Source organism: Rhinatrema bivittatum, chromosome 2 (genome assembly GCF_901001135.1).
Source record: "Rhinatrema bivittatum chromosome 2, aRhiBiv1.1, whole genome shotgun sequence".
NCBI lineage: Eukaryota > Metazoa > Chordata > Amphibia > Gymnophiona > Rhinatrematidae > Rhinatrema > Rhinatrema bivittatum.
The window spans coordinates 91,547,895-91,570,467 of NC_042616.1; the positions used below are offsets into that span (position 1 = coordinate 91,547,895).

Genomic DNA, 22,573 nt, shown 5'->3' on the forward strand with positions numbered 1-22,573 from the left:
AGGTAGGTAGTATAATGGATTGATTGAGATGAAACTCCGATACTACCTTAGGTAAGAACTTAGGGTGAGTGCAGAGTACTGCCCGGTCCTGCAGAAGTTTAGTGTAAGGCGGATAGGTGACTAGAGCCTGTAACTCACTAACTCTGCGAGCCGAAGTGATAAACAAAAGGAAGATCACTTTCCATGTGAGATAGCGAAGATCACAGGATTGGAGAGACTCGAATGGTGGTTTCATGAGCCGACCCAAAACCAGGTTGAGGTCCCAAGAAGGGGCCGGAGGACGCAGCAGAGGCTTGAGGTGAAGAAAGCCCTTCAGAAAACTTGTTACAAGGGGCTGTACTGAAATAGGAATGTCCCCAATACCTTTATGGAAGGCGGCTACCGCACTGACATGCATTCTGATGGAGAAAGATTTTAGAACGGATTCTGACAAGTGCCAGAGATAGTCTAGAAACTTCGTGGTAGGACAGGTAAAGGGGTCAAGGGATTGAGAAGAGCACCATGACTTAAACCTGTTCCATTTGTGAAGGTAGGATTTTTTTTTATTCTTTATTTATCAACTTTTCAAAACAAAATACAAAGTAATTTGCATAGAATCACAAGAGATTGAGAAATTGTTCTTTACATGAAATTCTTATTTGAAATTTAAAAATTAAATATTGAAACATGACAAAATTTCACAATCTCTACCTTTCGTAGGTAACTGAGGAGGAAAAGAATAAAAGGAGAACATAAGAAACAATTTAGAAGTAAGGCTGGGTTTAAACATCAGATTCATTTACTGGATCCAGCTCTATGGGCTGCGGGGTCTGCTCTCGTGCCTCTAGAAAGGCTTGAAGTTGTTCCGGACTAAAGAACACATAAGTATTCCCCAAAAGTTTGACTATGCACCTACAGGGGTACCTTAAAATATAGGTACCTCCTAGTGCAAGCACTTTTGGGCGCAATGAAATAAACTTTTTCCTTCGCATTTGCGTTGGTTTTGCCAAATCTGGAAAGATACGAACTTGACCGCCCATAAAAGAAACATTTAAATTTTTGAAATAATTCTTCATAATTATTCCAACATCAATTTCTGAATAAAGAGTCACAAACAAGGCAGACCTTTCTGTAATTTCTTCCGTTGTTGTTTCCAGAAAATTGGTTAGATTTTCCATATCTATCCCCATACCAGGCGATATTAAGGCTCCTCTCTGTCTTAAAAAGAATATTTTTTTAACAGGCGGAACATTCTCTGGTGGTATCTTTAGAATTTCAATAGCAAATTTCTTGAAAGTCTGCAAAGGCAACTCACCCATAACTTTGGGGAAATTCAAGAGTCTTATATTTAAGTGCCTTAAGTAATTCTCTACTGACTCCAATCTTCTCAAAGACGATAGTCTTTCATTAACAGAAACTGCACTTAAATCTTGCAATTTTTTTACATCCACAGTTACCTTTGTCAAAGCCTTTTCCAGATTCGTGTGGTCAGTTTCGATCTTAGTCATTCTCTTGGAAACTTCCTCTAGTTTACAAGCCTGTCTGTCGAGCTTCGCAGCGTTCCCTGCTACCAGATCCCAAAGGGCGTCGAGCGTTACAATCGCTGGTTTTGTTAATCTCTGTGGGATAAGTGGAGAAACCGGCTCTGCTGTTCCTTCTCCGCTGGCTTCATACTCCTCCCCTCCTGTAGCCTCAGCGGAGACACGAGCACTGGCTGCACCCCCCACGTCTGCTTCGTCCCTGGGCTTGCCTCCCAACTGAGCATGCTCGAAGGAAGTTCCTGCCGGCGTCTCAGCAGGCACAGAGTCGAGCAGTAGAGCTGCTTGAATCAGCGTTTTAGGATCCGGAGGCGTCAGCGATAGTTCCCCGGGTGAGTACTGGGCTCCTTCCCCTGACTCACCAATGGGGGTAGACGTCCTCGTTACTGATGTCGGGGTTGCATACTGATAAATCAGCCGCTGCCCTTCCAAATTATCCGGTAAGGGAGGATATATCCGGATTTTCCCTTTTCTCTTATGTGGCATTGTAAAAAATCGAAGAAAAAAGGCTTAAAGGAAATTTTTAGGGAACGAGGGCACGGAGCTGCTCAATATGCGACCACACCCGCGGCCATCTTAGTTCCTCTCTCGGTGTGAAGGTAGGATTTTCTCATGGAAGGCTTCCGTAAAGCAATCAGGACACGGGAAACCGGTTCCGAAAGGTTAAGTGGCTGAAGAATTAACCTTTCAACATCCAGGCTGTCAGGGTCAAGGCTTGAAGATTGGGGTGGCGTAGGCACCCTTCGTTTTGAGTGATCAGAAGCAGGTCCTTTCTCAAGGGAATGTGCCTGCGAATGGAGAGATCCTGAAGTATTGGAAACCACATTTGGCGTGGCCAGTGAGGTGCTATCAGAATCATGGTTCCCTTGTCCTGACGTAACTTCACGAGAGTCTTTGAGAGAAGTGGAAGTGGAGAGAATGCATATAGGAGACCGGTCGCTCATGAGAGGGAGAATGCATCTCATGGCTGATAGTGTTAACTGCGAGTGAGAGAGCAAAAATTCTCTACTTTGCGGTTTTGAAGTGACGCAAAGAGATCAATATGAGGGTAACCCCATTGTTGGAAGATCAAGTCCACCACTGAGGGGTTGAGAGACCACTCGTGCAGCTGAAAGCTGCGACTTAGTTTATCTGCCAACACATTGTCCACTCCCGGCAAGTAGGTGGCCCTGAGGTACATCAAGTGGGAGAGGGCCTCCGCCCATATCTGCGCAGCTTCCTGACACAGAAGGTAGGAGCCCGTCCCTCCAGGTTTGTTGATGTACTACATGGCCACCTGGTTCTCTGTCTGAATCAGGATGACTTGATTGGACAGGTGGTCCTGAAATACTCTGAGAGCATATCTGATTGCTTGAAGCTCCAGGAAATTGGTTTGGTGTTTGGCTTCCTCTGGAGACCAAGATCCTTGTGTCTGCAGTTCGGCCACATGGGCTCCCCAGCCGAGGTTGGAAGCATCGGTGGTGAGAACTATTTGAGGATCTGGAGCCTGGAAGGGAAAGCCTTGATTTTTCCACCAGGCTAGAGACTGACAGAGTGAGTTGGTGACATGGACAATGGTCGACAGGGGCTGAATGGATTGAATCAATTGTGACAGAGTCCACTGCATGACTCATGGCCAAGCGGGCCATTGGGGTAACCTGAATTGAGGACGCTATGTGTCCCAGCAGGGTGAGGAAGTGGCATGCAGTCATGTGGTGTTGAGACTGCAGCGGATGAGCAAGGGAAATGAGAGTGAGAGCTCACTGACGAGGCAGAAAAGCTTTTGCCTGCAAGGTATCCAAATCTGCCCCTATGAATGATAAAGCTTGAGATGGGACTAAGTAGGATTTGTCGTAGTTGACAAGAAATCCTAGTGAAATCAGTGTGTAAGGAAAGATGTAGGGACGACAGAGCAGTTTACTGAGTGGGAGCCCTGATCAACCAATCATCTAGATAGGGGTAGACATGAACACCTTGAGTCCTGAGGAAGGCTGCAACTACTACGAGACATTTTGTGAAGACTCGTGGTGCAGCAGATGGGAGGGCAAATGCAAGCACTCGGTACTGATAGTGCTTGGGGCCTACCAGAAATCTCAGGAATCTGCGATGAGATGGAGTTATCGCAATATGCGTCCTGGAGGTCTAGAGAGCAGAGCCAGTCTCCTCTTTGCAAAAGAGGAAGACGAGAACCCACGGTTACCATTTTGAACTTTTCTCGATGGAGGTACTTGTTCAGGGCATGGAGGTCCAGAATTGGGCGAACGCCTCCCAATTTTTTGGGGATTACAAAGTACCAGAAATAGAACCCTAGGCCGTGCTGAGAGTAGGGCACTGGTTCTATTGCTTTGAACTGAAGGAGGAGGGAAATCTCCTGTTCCAGGAGGATAGAGTGGTCGGATGATCTCCACGTCAGTAGAGGTGGGGAGTCCAGTGGGATGGAGAGAAAGTTCAGATGATAACCTTGAGCGATTATCGCTAGGACCCACTGGTATGAGGTGATTGAGTGCCACCTGTTATTAAAATGGCATAATCGACCTCCCACTGGTATATGAGGCAGTGGAAGCTGGTTGCTGCTCTCTATGCAGGAGTCAAAAACCGGAAGCAGGGCCCGGCTAAGGAGCTGCTTGAGGCTTTTGTTTTCATAGTTGATGAGACTGGGTTTTTTGGAAAGGTCTCGAAGAACGAGCTCTGGACTGTGGCGAGTAGGATTTCTTCAGACGGAAGAATAACTTCTTAGTGTCCTTTCGGAGAGGTTGTTTTGAGGAATACTCAGAAGGCACCAGAGAGAGCTGTCTCAGGGTCTCATGATGGTCCTTGAGTTCTGCCACCGTCCGTTGAATCTGCTCACCAAACAGATTGTCTCTTGCACAGGGCAGGTCAGACAATCTGTCCTGTATTCAGGGCGAAGGTCTGAAGACTTGAGCCAGGCCCATCTTCTTGCCAAAATAACAGCTGCAGATACCCTGGTAGTAGTGTCAAAGATATCGTAACATGATCTTATCTCATGCTTGCCTGCCTCAAAGCTCTTGTTCACTAGGGTTTGAAGTTGTTCTTGGAATTGTTAAGGCAGGGAGTCTGTCAATTCTTGTATCTGCTGAAATAAGACCCTTTTGTATTGGGTCATATAGAGCTGATAAGAGGCAATTCGGGAAATGAGCACTGAGCTCTGGAAGACACGGCGACCAATGGCATCTAGAAATTTCTGCTCTTTGCCTGAGAGAAAGGAAGAGTGGGGTTTTGATCTCCTTGCCCTCTTTTGGGCCGATTCTACAACCACAGATTGGTGATACAACTGAGGTTTTTGAAAACCTGGGGCTGTCTGTACCAAATAAGTAGTGTCAGCCTTCCTGTTGACTAGAGTAACAGAGCCAGGATGTTCCCAGTTCTTTTTGAGGAGATCCAGAAGAACCTGGTGAATAGGGATGGAGGTTAATTCCTTGGGAGCATCCAGGAATTGCAACAGCTCCATTATTTGATGCCTATCATCTTGTTTGGTCTGTAATTGGAAGGGAACCAATTCAGACATCTCCTTCACAAAATTTATGAAGGAAAGGTCCTCCTCCGGAGAACGCTTCCTGCTTTCAGTAGGAGAAGGTGGTGGAGGCAAGTCATCGGTGTCTGGTGAAGAATCATCAGTCCAGGTATCATGGGGATCAGCAGCTACCCCTCTAGGAACCAACTGGGGATGGGGCAGTGGAATTCCTGAAGGGCCAGGTCTAGGCTCCGAAGGAAGAACTGAAGGCACCGATGCAGGCATCGAAGGCACCGGTGCAAGCATCAAAGGCATCGATGAATGGATCGGTGGCGCCGATGGACGCATCGGCATCGATGGCTGAAGCATCGGTAGGACCCCTGATGGAGGGATGCGGAACAGTGTTTCTCCGCCTGATGACAAAGTAAGCGGAAAGGGCACCGGAGCCATCAGTGACCCGGGATTCATTGGTGGAAAAGCGGCAATAAGCGCTTCCAACTTCGAGAGCAGCGGTGCCAACGCTGCTGGAATTGGGTCGGTGGTCGGTTCCGGAGGAACTTGGAATCGATGCATCGCCTTGTCGATGGCCTCCTGAACCATCCGGTGCAGTTCTTCACGGAGACCTTTGGTATCATTAGGGCACATTTGGTGCAGGTCAGGACATCCTGCTCACATCCAAGACACATTACACAGACCTTTCTGAGGGTCTGTTATGGACATGGTACGGCTACAGTCCGGGCACAGATGGAACCCCGACGCCATGGCCTTGAAAAATTTGAGCCGCGGCACGGTCGACGGCCAGTAGGCCACGAGGGCCAAACTCGACGGAAATCAACCGAAAACAGGTATAAAAACTTACCGGAGTACCACGGCTTCAAAAAGTTGAAGGAGGGACCCCTGTGGGGTAAGAAAGTTTTCAGTAATTCCGTGAGGAAAATTCCTGTCAGGAATCTCTGCAGAGCTCCTTAACCGCGTGGCTAATGCTGCATGGAAAAGAGAAGACTGAAGGGGGACCCTGCTGGCTGCAGGGTTAGTGCCATGCTGGGCATGCCCAGTAGGTACCAGTCAAAGTTCTAGAAACTTTAACAAAAGTGTTCCGTGATTGGGCTCCATCCTGTGATGTCACCAATATGTGAGGACTACCATCCTGCTTGTCCTGTGAGAAAAAATGTAATTCTTAATGTTCACCATGGTGTATTTTGTAATTGTGCATTATTGTAATAAAAGCAAGTTTGCTTACCGTAAATGGTGTTTCCGTAGCTAGCAGGATGAATTAGCCATGCTGTCATGGGATCTGTCAATCAGGTCCAGGAGGCGGAGCTTTACCAAGCAGAGATTTCGATTTTAGCTCTCTGCGGCTGCACATGTGTTCCCGAGCAGGAAAGTAACAGATTCTCCTCAGTCTGTGATTAAGCTGTATTGTAGTCAAAAGAAGGTGACTGCCAGGGAGGAGGGTGGGTCAGCATGGCTAATTCATCCTATCTACGGAAACACCGTTTACGGTAAGCAAACTTTCTTTTTCCCGTCGATAGCAGGGCTGAATTAGCCATGCTGTCATGGGAGTCCCAAGCTCCCAATCACATTGTTTATGCTATGTATGTTTGCACGTGATCATGAACAGTGTGGCAGTCACTGTGTTCAAGAGGATAGAGAGTGGAAGATTGCGGGCCCAATCTTCGCATCAGCGGCTGCTTGTTGATCAAGGCAGTAGTGCGATGTGAAGGTATGGAGCAATGACCATGTAGCTGCCTTACAAATGTCTATGGGTTGTACATGTTGAAGGTGTGACAAGGAGGCCGCCACTGCTCTAACTTGGTGAGCTTTGGGAACAGAATGTGGCTGTAAGTTCTGTTTGTCGTAGCAGAAGTTCATGCACTGTGCTATCCAGCTGGAGATGGTGCGATTAGCTACCGGTAGTCCAGGCATCTTTGGGTCAAAAGAGACAAAGAGTTGAGAAACACGGGAGTCCCAGTTTGTTCTTTGTAGTATGCTAAAGCTCTTTTGCAATCTAGTGTATGCAATAATTTTTCCCTGTCATTTGCATGAGGTTTAGGGAAAAAGATGGGTAATTCTATGGTCTGATTGAGATGGAATTGAGAAACCACTTTTGGTAGGAAAGACGGGTGAGTTCGAAGAACCACTTTTTGGTGACGAAACTGTAAATATGGAGAATAATGGACCAAGGCCTGTAGTTCACCGACTCATCGTGCTGTTGTTACAGCAATCAGTAACACTACTTTCCATGTGAGGTATTTAAAATTTGCTGAGTCCATGGGCTCAAACGGGGAAAGTATAAGCTGTTCAAGAACTATGTTAAGGTTCCACGGAACTGGAGGTCTGGAGATCAGAGGACGAAGTTGAGTTAACACCTTGAGGAAACGAGATAGTAAAGGGTGATTGGAAATAGGAATATCGTTAAGTGGTCTGTGATATGCCGCTATGGCACTGAGATGAACCCGAATGGATGACGTTGCAAGACCAGCTGTATACAGTGTATGCAGATAATCCATGAGTAACTCAGGTGAACAGTCTAATGGTGGTACACCATTAGAAATGCACCAGGTCGAGTATCTTTTCCATTTGTAGCTATAGTTTTTCCTTGTTGAGAGTTTTCTGGATTCTAACCAAAATGGATTGTGCCGAAGCAGAAACTCCCTGTTCCGTTAAAAGGAGCCTCTCAATCTCCATGCTGTCAAATGGAGAGATGAGTGTAATGGGTGTAGAAGCGTTCCCTGATCTTGGAGGAGAAGATCTGGGCAATTCGGTAACTGAATTGGGTCCGTGATGGACAGTCTGAGAAGGAAACTGTACCATGGTTGCCTTGGCCAGGCTGGAGCTATGAGTATCAGTTGAGCCTTGTCTGCTATGCACTTTTGAAGTCTCCTTGTTATAGAAACATAGAAACATAGAAATGACGGCAGAAGAAGACCAAATGGCCCATCCAGTCTGCCCAGCAAGCTTCACACACTTTTTCTCTCATACTTATCTGTTTCTCTTAGCTCTTGGTTCTATTTCCTTTCCACCCCCACCATTAATGTAGAAAGCAGTGATGGAGCTGCATCCAAGTGAATATCTAGCTGATAAGTTAGGGGTAGTAGGGGTAGTAACCGCCGCAATAAGCAAGCTACACCCATGCTTATTTGTTTTACTCAGACTATGTTATACAGCCCTTATTGGTTGTTTATCTTCTCCCCTGCCGTTGAAGCAGGGAGCTATGCTGGATATGCTTGAGGTATCAGTTTATTCTTCTCCCATGCTGTTGAAGCAGAGAGCCATGTTGGATATGCATCGAAAGTGAAGTATCAGGCACATTTGGTTTGGGGTAGTAACCGCCGTAACAAGCCAGCTACTCCCCGCTTTGTGAGTGTGAACCCTTTTTTCTTCTCCCCTGCCGTTGAAGCAGGGAGCTATGCTGGATGTGCGTGAAGTATCAGTTTTTTCTTCTCCCCTGCTGTTGAAGCAGAGAACTATGCTGTATATGCATAGAAATAGAAGTAAAAGGCTTATTGGTTTGGGGTAGTAACCGCCGTAACAAGCCAGCTACTCCCCCCTTTGTGAGTGCAGATCCTTTATTCCACATTTCCTCTTGCTGTTGAAGCTAGAACGATGTTGGAGTCACAGTAAGCATGTGTACGTTTATTGAATAAGGGTATTGTCTCCAGGCAGTAGCCATCATTCTGGCGAGTCACCCACTCTTCATTGGCGGCCTTTTGACTTTATGGATCCACAGTGTTTATCCCACGCCCCTTTGAAGTCCTTCACAGTTCTGGTCTTCACCACATCCTCCGGAAGGGCATTCCAGGCATCCACCACCCTCTCCGTGAAGAAATACTTCCTAACATTGGTTCTGAATCTTCCTCCCTGGAGCTTCAAATCATGACCCCTGGTTCTGCTGATTTTTTTCCTACGGAAAAGGTTTGTCGTTGTCTTTGAGTGGTATGGGAGGAAAGGCATACAGGAGGCCTGTCGTCCACGGAATGAGGAAGGCGTCTTGGGCAATCCTGAACTGACAGTTTTATCAAGCAGAATTTGGGAACCTGAGTGTTGATCTCTGTTGCAAAGAGATCTATCACAGGCGTCCCCTACTGTATGAATATGTCTTGGGCTACGTCCGCATTGAGTGTCCATTCGTGAGGATGAAAGATGCGACTTAGCCTGTCCGCTCTTGTATTTGCTACTCCTGGTAGGTAAGTTGCTTGCAGAAGTATGCAATATTGGTGAGCATGTTTGAAGATTGTCAGGGTCTCCTTGCAAAGGGACCATGAACTGGACCCTCCTTTGCCACTTGATCGTCTGTGTAGATCATGACCCTGCGGCCCTTTAAGTGATCTTGAAATACTTGTAACGCATTGCGAATTGCTCTGAGCTCCAATAAATTTATCTGCAGAGTCTGCTTGGAGATTGTCCATAACCCTTAGTTTTCGTAAATCTCGAGATGTGCTCCCCATCCCTTGCGAGACGCATTTGTGGTTAAGACTGTGTTGTGAGGAGGAGGACTGAATAATGCTCCTTTGGACAGGGTGGAGTCTAGAAGCCAACATGTTATGTCCTGTTTCATCTCGGATGTCAACAATACCTTCTGTGTCAATGGTTGAGAGTATTGTTTCCATTGACGTTTTAGTCCCCCCATTGCAGGCATCTCATGTGTAGCCTGGTGTTGGGCACCGTGAAAATAGTGGCCGAGGACTACAAAATTTTGTCTCGCTGATGGCCTTTGAGTGTTGTTCAATGAGTAGAGAAGTTGACTTAGTTGAGTTATTCTTTCTGTTGGGAGATATGCCCGGTTGCAAACAGTATCCAGGCCTGCTCCTATAAACTGTAGTCGTTGTGTTAGTTGGAGATGTGATTTCTGAAAATTGATCACTAGCCCCAATTCCTGTAAGCACTGTATCACCCGTCGGAGGTGATCGAGTAAGATCTCTGGGGTTGAGGCTTTTATTAGCCAATCGTCCAGATATGGAAAGATGGTTATACCCTGTTGTCTGAGATGAGCCCCCACCACAACCATGCATTTGGTGAAAACCCTGGGTGCAGCCGATAGTCCAAAGGGGAGAACTTTGTATTGGTAGTGTTGATGACCATAGCGAAAGCATAGGTAATGCCAAGATGATGGATGGATTGGGATATGTGTGTAAGCATCCTTCAGATCGATGGACCACATCCAGTTGTTGGGTTGAATCAGAGATAGGATCAATTTCAACAACACCATCTTGAATTTCTCTTTGGTCAGGAATTTGTTCAATTCCCGTAGATCTAATATGGGGCGAAGGCCACCCGACTTCTTGGGTATGAGGAAGTATGGGGAATAAAACCCTGTTTGTCGGGTCTTCGGGAAAATTCATCAAATGGCCTGCTGTTTGCGAGGCAAAGCAATTTTCTCCCCCAGTTGTGGTTGGAAGCTTGAGGTAGTATGGGTTTTGTGGTAAATTGAAGTTGGTAGTCATGTCGTACTCTCTCTAAAACCCATTGATCGGTTGATATTCTCTCCCAGGCTGCCAGGCAAGAATGAATTCTGCCAGGTGGAGCTTGATGTAGTGGTGGTGGCTGGGTTATTAAAAAGATGGCATTGCTTTTACTTCAGTAGCCGGTTGTTGTGTCTGCTGTCTCTGGTTACATGGCTTACCCCTATGTTGAGTCGGGTTGTTTTGTTGCGGCAGAGGACACTGGTAAGATGGATATGTCTGTGTATGAAAGGATTGATAAGACCTGTAAGGCCTACAGGTATAGGATTGTCTACAAGTAGATTCCACATAACGACGCGTGGTTGAGTAGTGAGATTGTGATGTTAAGGATTGGACTGCTAGAGCCTCCTCTTAATTTGCTGATTGTGTCTTGAAACCGTTCTCCGAACAGGTTGCCTCCTGTACACAGGAGGTTCGTTAGTTTCTCGTGTAAATCGTCTCATATCGTACTAGAACGTAACCATGCTATCCTATGGGCTGCGATAGCTGTTGCAGATGCCCTAGATGATGTTTCAAATCCCTCATATATAGATCGCAGAAGGTGTCGAGAACACTCCTCCATGTCATGAAGAGGTGGAGGTACCTGATCAGCCATCGAGGAAAGCATACCTTTTGTGGCTTGTATGCACTCATATAGGTATTGTACCATATAGAATTGATGGTGCATAATGCGGGCATTCAACATTGAGTTGTGGTACATCTTCCTGCCAAACTCATCTAAATATCGGTTGTCTTTGCCTGGTGGATATGAGGTATGGCACGTTCCTTTTTTGAATCTTTGCATTGCAGACTCTACCACAATTGAAGCATGTGGTAGTTGTGGCATAGAGTAAGGCGATGCTTTCCACATACGAAACTTTATATCAGTTTTCTTTGAAACCGCTGACAGAGAGTAAGGTGTTTCCCAAGATTTCTTTAAGACGGTATGTAATAGTTCATGTGGTGGAAGAGATGTTGGATCTCCTGGAGCATCGAAAATCTTTAGGAGGCCAAACGTTTCTGATCTAGGGTCTGTCTCCTTTTGGACCTCCAGATGCAATATCGTGCCCAATTTTTCTAAAACTTTTGGGTATGTCAGGACCTCAGGAGGGGAATATAGTTCGTGCGGTTGCTCCTGTGGATCAGATGGGAATCCAGTAGAAGATGATGGGGATGTTTGCAGAGACAGAGAATCGATAGGTGTATTTTGCTGTTGAATTGGTGAACTTGGTCGTTTTGCTATTGGGGATGCCGGAGGCGCCACCAACGGTTCTCTAGAGGTGTGTATGTTGTGTTCCGGGGAACTCCCCAATAGTTCGTTAGACATCTTAAAGGACGATTGAAGGATTTTGTAAAACCCTGCCAATGATTGGGATAATTGAAAAAATGCCTCTTTTGTTTGAGGAGGCATTGTTGAACGACCAGACTGTTTCAGTAAATCACATGCCCCAGGTTGCACTGGAGGAATGTGAGGAGAAGCATTTGGCACATCATACTTCTTCCCCACCTTATGCTTTGCTATCCTAACAGAATTATCTGAGGATGTAGATGCAGCAGAGGAAGTGATTTGTATTATGTCTCTACGAGATAAGTTGTCTGTACTTCATGGGTGAGATGACCTAGAAGTAGAAGGGCTCACTTCCCATGTGTCCCTCGTCTTCACTGCCTTTTGATGTGAGCAACATGATCGCCTATGGTGATGGCATGACGATGATCCTGTGTGGATTCCATGTCCCGACGGCGATCGTCGTGTACGTTTTGATTTCACCTCTATAGAATTGGAATCTGAAGAGGTGGAATTAGGTATATCTGGAGACTGATGTCTTCATTTTAAATGATGTGGTATTGAATGAGATGAGTGAGATGAGTGAGTGGACTGTTGTAGTCCACTATGCGTCGATTCCTTTACTGCCGTGTGCGCCGATGTCTTTGGCGCCATGTGCGCTGATGTTTTCTGTAAGCTGTGCTTGTTTCCAGCGCCGAGCATGCAGAAGTGTCCGGCGATGTGCATGCCGACGGTTCCGGCTCCCTGCGCGGCGATGTCTTGTGCGCCGAAGTCATTTTGGGCGCAGAACTTTTATGCGCCGATGGTGATTTGGGCACAGAAGGTACTTTGGGCACATAAGTCATAGGCGCCGAAGTTTCAGGCTCCGGTCTGAGGCTCTTTCGGTCCTATCGGATCCGATGGCCTATGTCGACTCGGCAAGTCCTTACCTCCAAGCCTGGAGGGAGGGTTAAGGATCCCATGACTACACTCGTTTTTGAGATGAAGCCATGGTTGTCAAGGAGCCAGGCGAAGAATGAGCCTCCAATGGCTCTGAAAAACTGAAAAGTTCCCGTGTCCTATATGCCTGCTGTTTTTGGGCTCTGGGAACAAAATTCACAATTTTTTAAATTTTTCTCTGGCCCCAGGCATCGGTAACATTGGTCGTGGCCATCCGTGACCAACATTACCTTGCCACAGGTACAGGGTTTAAACCCCGACTTTTTTGACATTGTAAGAAAAATAATAAACGCTGAGGAGAAATCAGCCCCGCGTGCGATCCTGCTCGCGGAAAAAACAGACTGAGGAGAATCTGTTATTTTCCTGCGCGGGAACACACGCGCAGCCACAGAGAGCTAAAATCTAAATTTCTGCTTGGTAAAGCTCCGCCTCCTGGATCTGATTGACAGATCCCATGACAGCATGGCTAATTCAGCCCTGCTATCGACAGGAAAAGATATTGCCAGAAAAAAAAAAAGAAAGAAAATTCTGTCTATCTTTGAGAACCTGCAAACATTCTGAGAGAACACCCCAGACAGTCAGAACATGTGCAGCAAATTTCTGTGTTAACACCAATATCAGACAACATATTACACTTATTTACATTCTATTGGCTTCCTGTTCAATGGCATATTAGATACAAAATTGTAACATTAATACACAAGATATTACATAACACTTTGTCTTGGATCTGCACTATATTGTGCATTTATAATCCATGTCATACTCTAAGATGAGCACACTGCAATCTCTGTGAAGCTCCCTTGACATGCCTTGCTAACCTGTGAGAAATTTGGGAGAAGGTTTCAGTAGCAGACCCTATATTATGGAACATCCTACCAGAATGTCTATGTTCTATCAACAGCACCCAAACATCTCAAAAACAGCTATAGATACATTTATTCAGAAATGATTTGAAACAAAAGAACAGCATCTTGTAAACCCCTCTGACCGCCCCATCTATTCTTCTTTCCCTTTTTGAAGGATGCATGCTAGTGGATGATTACTCTGTATTGTTATATATGTATATTTATTCAATTTTTTTTTTAATATACCTCATTTTGAACAACTGATAAGGAGGGTCATAAATAAATAAATAAAGCCAGGTAAACTTTGGGAAAAGCCACTACTTATCCCTGGGCATAAGTAGCATGGAATCTACCTACTATTTGAGATTCTGCCAGGTATTTGTGGCTGGGGTTTGCCACTTAGGAAACTGAATACTGGGCTTGATAGACCTTCTGTTTGACCCAAAATAGTATTTCTTATACAGGGTAAGTGTCTATCAACTCTGCACAGCAGGATGGAACAGATTTTACCCATTCTTATTGGCAAAAGAGTTCAAGTTTGTTAAGACTGTCTGGAATACAGTCTTCTAGTCTTGCCACATATGTTTTATTGGATTCGGTCTTTGACTCATTCAAAGTTGGGCTACTCAAGAACATTCACTTTCTTCTTATTGAACCACTCTATTGTTGCCTTTGCTTTGTGCTTAGGATTACTGTCCTCCTGAAAGGTGATTCTTCTCCCCAGCCCCAGGTCTATGCCAGACTGAAACAGATTTTCCTCTGGGATCTGCCTGTAGTTTGCATCATCCACCTTTCCCTAAATCTTCACAAACTTCCTTGTCTCTGCTGTGCAAAACATCCCTAATGCTTCCAAAACCATGTTGTACTATAGGATGTGTTTGTTTTAACCGCACGTCACTTAGCAATAAAATAAAGTTTCACTTTGGTCTCATCAGATTTTTAGACAGCAGAATGTTAAAATTTATAAGGATGTAAAGACTTTTACAAGGCACTGTATGATTCATAATTTAAGTGAAAAACAACCTTAAACATAGTAACACAAATGAAAGCAGGAAAGGACCAATGGTCCATTTGGTCTGCCCAGCAAGCTTTCCATGGTAGTATCTGCTATGCTGTGCAAGTTACCCCCATGTATCAGTCAGTAATGCTTGATGTGCTTTGCTTATGAACTTGGCTGTAGAAGCAGTCCTGCCTTTGTTTTCCTTAATGTCTGCACATCAGTACTCCAAACTATAAAAAAAAGTTATGGCTTAAAAACAATTACCCTTGTATTTGTAGGATTGCTAAACTTTAATATATATCTTTTGTATAATATAAACTCACTTCTGTGCTCCCTGAGACAACAGCTTTGTCCACGTTCACCAGTCCCTGATCCTCAGTCTGGCATACTTCTTGCGACCACTCTGCACAGCGGTGATGAGCCCAGCAGTGACCTAGAACACCATTGGATACATGTATGTAAAATAATTTTATATCACAAACATAAAGCCAAAAAGTGAATGCAATATAAACACAAGACAGAAGGTACAATGTAACAAAATTCCCTAAAATTCTAAATTAACATTACAACAACAAAAGGGAATAACTAAATTAACAATTGTATTATAAATATACAAAACGTGTATGTCACCCCCACGGATTGGTCCCTAGATGTCACTAGATCCATGTATAAAACTTTAATATCATGAGCCTTCCATCCCTCTCAGTCCCTCCCATCTGGAGGGCTGTGGTTGGATACCTCAACCCTATTTAGCGCACCCATTTTAGTGCTCATTGGAGTCATTTTGATTTAGATTCAGAGCAGTGAGGATGTAATTTTTCTACTCTCTGATGAGGCCTACCTGCCTCATCAGGCACTTTATATTTTAAGTGGTTCCTCTCTGTGCACACCCTGCCAGAGGGATGTCATTTAGTTGCAGTGAGACAGATTTCTTCCTGATTCCCTTTGGGACAAAAGGGCTCTCAACCCAAAGACCTGAAGAGTATTTTTACTCCCTAGATGGACAAGCACCAATGACAGATCTTCTGTGTGAGATTTTTGATGGCCAAGATGTATACTGACTTTTTCCGAGAAGGGACTCCTACTTATATCTTGCACCCTTTGGAGAAGACTCCCCCTGTACACAAAAGGACAAGGACTAAAGACCTATGAGCCTTAATCTACACCCTAGATGGGGCAAGCACCAGTGATAGTAAAGTAGCAATCACCGAGGTATTTTCAGTGAGTAAGAATTTGGATATTGTTTTGTATGTGTATTGGGAGTGGGGGTTTGACTCACCCCTCCCCACAAGGATGCAGTGCTGGCATAGCCTTATCCCCTTTGACTTTCTACAAGAGAAGTCCCCAGTAACAACAACTAGGGATGAACAAACAAGACTGGGAGACCACAATTGGATCTCCACTTATGGGACTAGGATAGGCTGGGTGTCCAGGAAGGATATGGGAATCAAGGTAGGACTGTTTTTGCTGTGGAGTAGGGGACCTCCTCCAATAGGGTTCCAGTTAGCCGATGGGTGAGCTTTGTACAAGTAAAATCACCATGGTAGCACTTCCCAGATGCCTGAAATAAAAGGGCACCTACCTACAGAGAAATACACTCTTATACCAGCATTCAGATGCAACTTCAACATTATGGACAAATGGACTTTAATTTAATTATCATCAATCAGTAAACTATATTTTAACACCCAGATCCTGATCCTGTCTGATTTACTCCAGCATCTCACCTCATGGAATGCACCTACAGTCTTCACACACTGAAAGCAAGACACCATGGCCATAAGCGAGAGCTTCCCCCCATAAAAGGAATCCCCCAGGATTAAGATTTGAGCATGGGATGTAAATTGATAGCCAGAGCAGCCCCAAAGAGTAAAAATAAGTTTCTGTGCCCTTGGGATTAAATCATCCAATTAAGCGTTACACTAAGATATTTTATCAAAACCCTTTAGAACATATGTTATTCATTTAATTACTTCATTTTGTTATCATTTCCTCTGTATTATAAATACAACACACTAAATAAACTTTTATTATTACTGTAATATTTGCAACAATTAGCAGCAATACCATGTGCAACTAGGATGTTGAATAAAGGACCTTCATATTAATTGCACATTAAGACAGCAACTTTAAAACGGGCGTGCAAGTACCCATATACCTAGGTATAAGGATGTGCAGTCAAATGTGCTGAAATTTAATATTGTGCATGTTATAAAATAAGCCAGGGGTGTTTATGTGTGCTCCTAATTTTAAGAATGTGTACGCACATCAGGGCAATGTCAGATTTGACATGCACAAGTTAGGGAATTGTTTTTAATAGGCGCATACCCAGGCCATGACCAGTTTCACCAGTTCGTCACCAGTTTGCCCAGTCTAAAGCTAAGTCCTCAAGATCCCCCTGGTTCTTTAGCCTGCACTCCCCTCACTTAACTCAGACCCCTCAAGCAGTTCATATGTAGCTAGAAATTGTTTTATTCTAACTTACACCTTATCTATAGCAGAAGTAAAGTTGCATTGCAATATACCTGGATGCATGCCCAGGTGCATAGCTACATGCGCACATATCTCTTGGCCCTGCCAGAACATTCATGCCCTGCCCACATTCCATCCCTTTTATTACGATGCAAGATATTCACACATTGGTACTTGTATGTGTATGTGGGCAGCTTATAAAATTGGGTGGATATACACAAGTGCTAGATGCATGCCTACATCCTGATTTTGGTGCGCATCTGGCTTTTAAAATTCACCTTTAAGCATTTATACCACACGGTATATTGAAGCATCTGTGCATAATATAATCATAGGTCCACAGAGCTACATTTCTGTAACCTTTTTTGTGCATTTAAAATCTTATTAAACTTGGCATTTAAAAATATTCTTAAATGGCAGAAAATAACTTAATTTGTATAGGCTTGAACAAGCACGCTGTTAAATATTTAAAAATAAATCTTATGACAAAAAAAAATTGCAAAGCTTGTGAATTAAACAAAACCAAAGCAACCTGATAATGCAAATAACTTGTGTGGTCGACCCTTCAATTCGCCACTAGATGGCCCTAGATCCCTTACCAGCAGGACTAGTAACAGCAATGAGATTTTCTATTCTCTTTAAGCCTCTCCATTGAGCTGACTGATTATCCTAGGGACATAAGGCAGAACAAAAGGTCGAGAGTGTGTAGTCATATTGAGTTAGGTTTTGAGAAGTAAAGAGTTGTTTTCATTTTCCCTTGCTGAGTAAGGCCCACTAACCCAGCTTGGTGTTTTCTTGCATTTAGAGATTCCTTATCAGTGTACTCACTATCTGAGTGGGTCTGCCTCCCCTTTTAAGAGAGAAGTTTTGTACATTTTGGTCAAGTTTTGGAATAATTTTCTGGTTCTGGGGAACAGCTTGTGCTTTGGAAAGAGACAATCCCCCCCCCCCCCCAATCCTGAGAGCAGGGGCTGGAGACCTGTGAGCAATCCCTCTAACTCCCTAGAAAAAACAAGACCAGTGACAGCACTACCCAGTGTGAAAAATTTGAATATAGACATTTGGATTTTCCCCTTTTTGTTAGTATGGAGGGTTTTTTTCCCCACTCTTCTGCATACTTGTGGAAAGAGATAGAGTGCTTTAAGCAGAACTGGAACATCAGTATTCTCTCCCAGAAAGGTCGACAGAGGTTGTACATCAAGCCTTGGGAGATTCCCAACCAAATTTCCACCCCAACGGGATAAGGACATAGGCTGTGAGCATCAGGCTGAACATTGGACTCAGGTAGGATCTTTTGGTGGCATGGAGTTCCTCCCTAGGAATCCCCAATATACTGAGCTGTTTGCACAGATGAGAAGTGGCAAGCTTCCTCCCCGGAGTTAGATGGACACAAGCACCACAACAGAGACACAATGTAAATAGTTGAGATGTACAGTTTCATTTGTGGAATGTTTGTGGGATGGTGATTGATCTTTTGGAAACAATCAGTAAACTTAAGCTGAACACCCAGTTGAGTCCAGCCTGTTTGCCCCTGAAGAAATTACATCTTCAGAAAAGTATACTCACATCAGGAGACACACTCCATCAATGGGCCACAAAGGATTTCCTTTCCCCCACAGAAAGCACTCACCCCCTGGGAGGTGCAGAAAGAAGGGGGAAGGATGGCAAGAGTAACCCCCCACTAACAAATACTTTTACGGCCCTAGGAGAAACAGCAACCCCCCCCCCCCCCCCCCGACAAAGGGTTACAGTTGGTGAACCAAATTGAATTGATAACACTGACACAGTACTACGTTTAGAGATCTACTTATCTCTGCATCAGGGAATCATTCATAACATGCGGAACAAGAAGGCAAAAAGATGGCAGCAGCAGGAAGAACCAATCTCAGGTCTTCTAGGGCCATTAGGAGGATTGGTGACAGTGGCATGGCAGTCAAAGGATCAGCATTGATCCTCACAGGCTGTTAGGCAGGTTCGGCAGTGCTCAGCAAGACTGGAATCTTCAAGCAGAAGGTATAGCCGCACCTGCTACTGAAGAACTGGTGGGAGAAGGGGGGCTCCAATTTGGAGAGGGACAGGAGGGGACAGGGAATGAAGAGCTCAACACAACCTTCTTCTCCCCCCCACCATGTCCTCAGCAGTCTCTCTCTGCCTCTTATCTCCCTCACCAAGTCCCCTGCAGTCTCACTCACAACTTGAAAGTCAGGGGACATGGCTGAGAGTGAAACTCCTGGGATTTAGGGGGAGAGAGGGGCAGAGAATGAAATTGTTGGGGATTTAAGGGTAGAGAGGGAGCTGAAAGTAAGAATGCTAGGGGCTTGGTAGGGGGAAGAGGAGCTGAGAGTAAGGTTCAAGGTGACTGGAAATGATCAAACATTATTGGGTATGGGGAGGGGAGAAATTTTTATCCTTATTTGTTTTAATTATTGGGTGTTTGACATGTCTGCTGTATTGCATTATTTTGTTGGTGTTTGGAAAATGTTAAAAATTGTTTCTGAATCTGTAATAGGATATTCAGTTCATCATCTTTTTTTTATTTATTTATTTATTTATTTATTTTAATTATGAGGAATGGTGATGTTTCTTTTTTTTTTTTCCACTGTTGCACTGTATGCAGAGTCTGGCTTTTTGCAGGTTCTAGTTTAGCTTTTGTCTCCACATTTCTTTTGATGTCCATAAGCAGAACTGAATTTGTCAAGACATGTGAGTGACATTTACCCAGTGGCACAAAGCAGACCTCTGTCTCTTAGGTAGTAGAGTTTTTTTCTCTACTGAGCATGTGTGGGAATTCCCACACAGGCATTTTCTCATGAGTCCTGTCAGTCTGTTTTTGTATGAGCACCAGCATGGATGTGTACATCTCAATTTTTCTCTACAAATCTTGGTTTAAATTGATCTCTAAGTTGCCTCGCTGCATCAGCAGCCCCCTGAATGGTGTGATGCCTATATATTAACAACATATATATGATATATGACTATATCTTTATAACTTATTTTCTGATAAACTCAGGCAAACCATACTGTTATTTTTAGATTGTGGACATTTTATTAGGAATTTCTTTAGAGCTAAATATTTTTACTGCTATAAACATATTTCTTATCAGACGCTACAGGGGTCAGGGAATTACAAAAGATACAAATAGAATAATATCCTGTGGTCTGGACGAGAGCGTCGATTCCCTGGGATTGTGGTTATTGTCTGCGGCTGAAGAACCTGGGAACTTGGGCATTGAGACAGGTTGCCAGTAGATCCATGGCTGGGAGGCCCCAGTGATTTACTATCAGTTGGAAGGCTGTGGTCGACAGCATCCATTCCCCCAGGTCTAGGCTCTCTCTGCTGAGGTAGTTTACTGAGGCGTTGTCTTTTCCCATGATGTGGGAGGCCGAGATCCCTTGTATGTTTATCTCTGCCCATGCCACGAGTGGGTCTATTTCCAGAGACACCTGCTGGCTCTTGGTTCCACCCTGGCGATTGATGTAGGCAACTGTTGTCACATTGTCCAACATTATCCTGATTGATTTGCCATGGAGTCTGTGGCTGAATCGCAGGCACGCTAGTCTGATTGCTCGTGCTTCCACCAGGCGGTTTATGTTCCATTCCGCCTCTTTCTGTTCCATTGTTCCTGGGCGGTCAGTTCCTGACAGTGGGCTCCCCACCCTCTTAGGCTTGCATCCATGGGGAGCAATATCCAGTTTGGTGGGGACAGGCTTGCCCCTCTGCTTAGGTGGTCTTCCTGTAGCCACCATTGGAGCTGAGTCCGAACCTCTGCTGGTAGTTGGAGATGAACTGAGTAATCCTAGGACAGTGGGTTCCATCGTGACAGTAAGGACCGCTAAAGTGGTCACATATGGGCCCTCGCCCACGGGACGACCTCCAGGGTTGATGACATGAGGCAGAGGACTTGAAGGTAGTCCCACACTTTGGGATGTGCATTGGTCATCAAGCGTCGCAATTGTGCCATCAGCTTTCTTCTCGGAGGGGGGAGGAAAACTCTGTTCTGTTGTGTTGAACCGGGCTCCCAGGTACTCCAGCGTCTGAGAGGGTTGTAGACTGCTCTTGACTCTGCTGGTCATCTGTCGGCTCTGCTCTGGAGATTTCGCCCTAATCAGCCAGTCACCCAGGTAAGGGTGTACCAGTATCCCTTCCTTTCTCAGCGTTGCCACCATGACCACCATAATTGTGGTGAAGGTCCTGGGGGCGGTTGTCAGGCCAAAGGGAAGCGCCCAGAACTGGTAATGGTGACCCAGTATCAAAAAGCGCAGGAAGCGGTGGTGATCTTGATGCACTGGGATGTGAAGATAGGCTTTGGAAAGGTCCAGGGAGGTTAGGAATTCTCCCAGTTGTACTGCCATTATAACGAAGCACAGAGTTTCCATGCCGCAGATATCGGTTGACGTTCTTCAGATCCAGGATGGGCCGGAATGACCTTTCCTTCTTGGGAACGATAAAATAGATGGAATAGTGCCCAGTATTTTGCTGAAGCGTGGGCACCAGAATTATTGCCTTCAGACTGAGTAGTCGTGTTAGTGTGGTTTCTACTGCCAGTCTCTTGGAGTGGGAATGGCAGGGTGATCTCATGAATTTGTCTCGAGGGATGCTGCGGAATTCTAGAGAATACCCTTCTCGAATGATGTTTAGGATCCATTTGTCCAACGTTATCTCGACCCAAGTTTGGTAGAAGAGGTTTAGTCACCCCCCTATGTTTTCCTCCTGTGGATGGGTCGGCCTCTTCTCATTGTGGGGCACGGCTGGAGCCTGCCCCTGGTCCTGCTCCCCTCTTGGTCTGCCTGCTCCGAAAGTACTGGGACCTTCTGGAGGGGTGAGGTCTCTGGAACTGCGTGTTCCTGTACGGTCTAAAGCGCTGCGATCCTCTGCCCTTAGGTCTTCTGGGAGAGGGGCGACGAGATCTTTTATTCCTATCTTCACGTAGTCCAGGCACTGGAGATTCGCCCCATTTGTTGGCTAACTTCTCCAATTCGCTTCCGAATAAGAGAGATCCTTTAAAAGGCATTCTCGTGAGATTCGCTTTAGATGTCGCATCTGCAGACTGATTTCGTAGCCATAGTTGTCTTCTGGCTGCCACAACCAAGGCAATGCCCCTGGCTGAGGTGCTCACTATATCTGAGCTTGTGTCAGTGAGGAAGGATGCTGCTGGTTCCATCGATTCTCCGGTATGAGTTCTGGAGGTGTCTCTCTCTCTCGAGAGAGGAGCAAACAGGAACGGGACACCAGTGCGTAGCAGGAAGCAATCTGCAGCGTCATTGTGTTACGTCAAAGACCTACTTAATGATGGATTCCAATCATCTGTCCTGCATGTCCTTCAGAGCCACTCCTCCCTCAACGGGGATCATTGTTCGCTTTGAGACGGCACAGACCATAGCGTCTATTTTCGGGAAATGCAGGCGTTCCTTGGCTGCAGGTTCCAGAGGGTATAAGGCTTCCAATGCCCACCCCCCCTTCCATGCTGGCCTCCGGGGCATTCCATTCCAGGTCAATCAGTTCCTGGATGGCTTCCATCATTGGAAAGTAGCATGAGGCCTTACGAAGGGACACCAAGATGGGGTTCTTCTTTGGTTCAGCCATAGGGTTCATGCCCGGAATACCCAGCGTCTTTAGGGT

The 22,573-nt window shown here is 45.2% G+C and overlaps 2 protein-coding genes across 9 annotated transcripts in view; both read right to left on the reverse strand.

Annotated features, from left to right (window-relative positions):
* The window catches only part of KMT2C (lysine methyltransferase 2C), a 979,844-nt gene that overhangs the window by 748,028 nt on the left and 209,243 nt on the right, over positions 1 to 22,573 (reverse strand). For all 8 annotated transcript variants that reach the window (XM_029588444.1, XM_029588443.1, XM_029588442.1 and 5 more), the window contains exon 6: positions 14,805 to 14,914. In XM_029588444.1, the coding sequence (XP_029444304.1) occupies positions 14,805 to 14,914 (110 nt within the window). The remainder of the gene's footprint in view (positions 1 to 14,804; positions 14,915 to 22,573) is intronic.
* Positions 567 to 2,042, reverse strand: LOC115084092. Its single transcript, XM_029588449.1, has 2 exons — positions 1,295 to 2,042; positions 567 to 1,193 (listed from the first exon to the last, which is right to left on the reverse strand). Exons 1-2 carry the CDS (start codon positions 2,001 to 2,003, stop codon positions 1,069 to 1,071), a joined length of 834 nt encoding a protein of 277 aa, XP_029444309.1. The 5' UTR covers positions 2,004 to 2,042; the 3' UTR covers positions 567 to 1,068.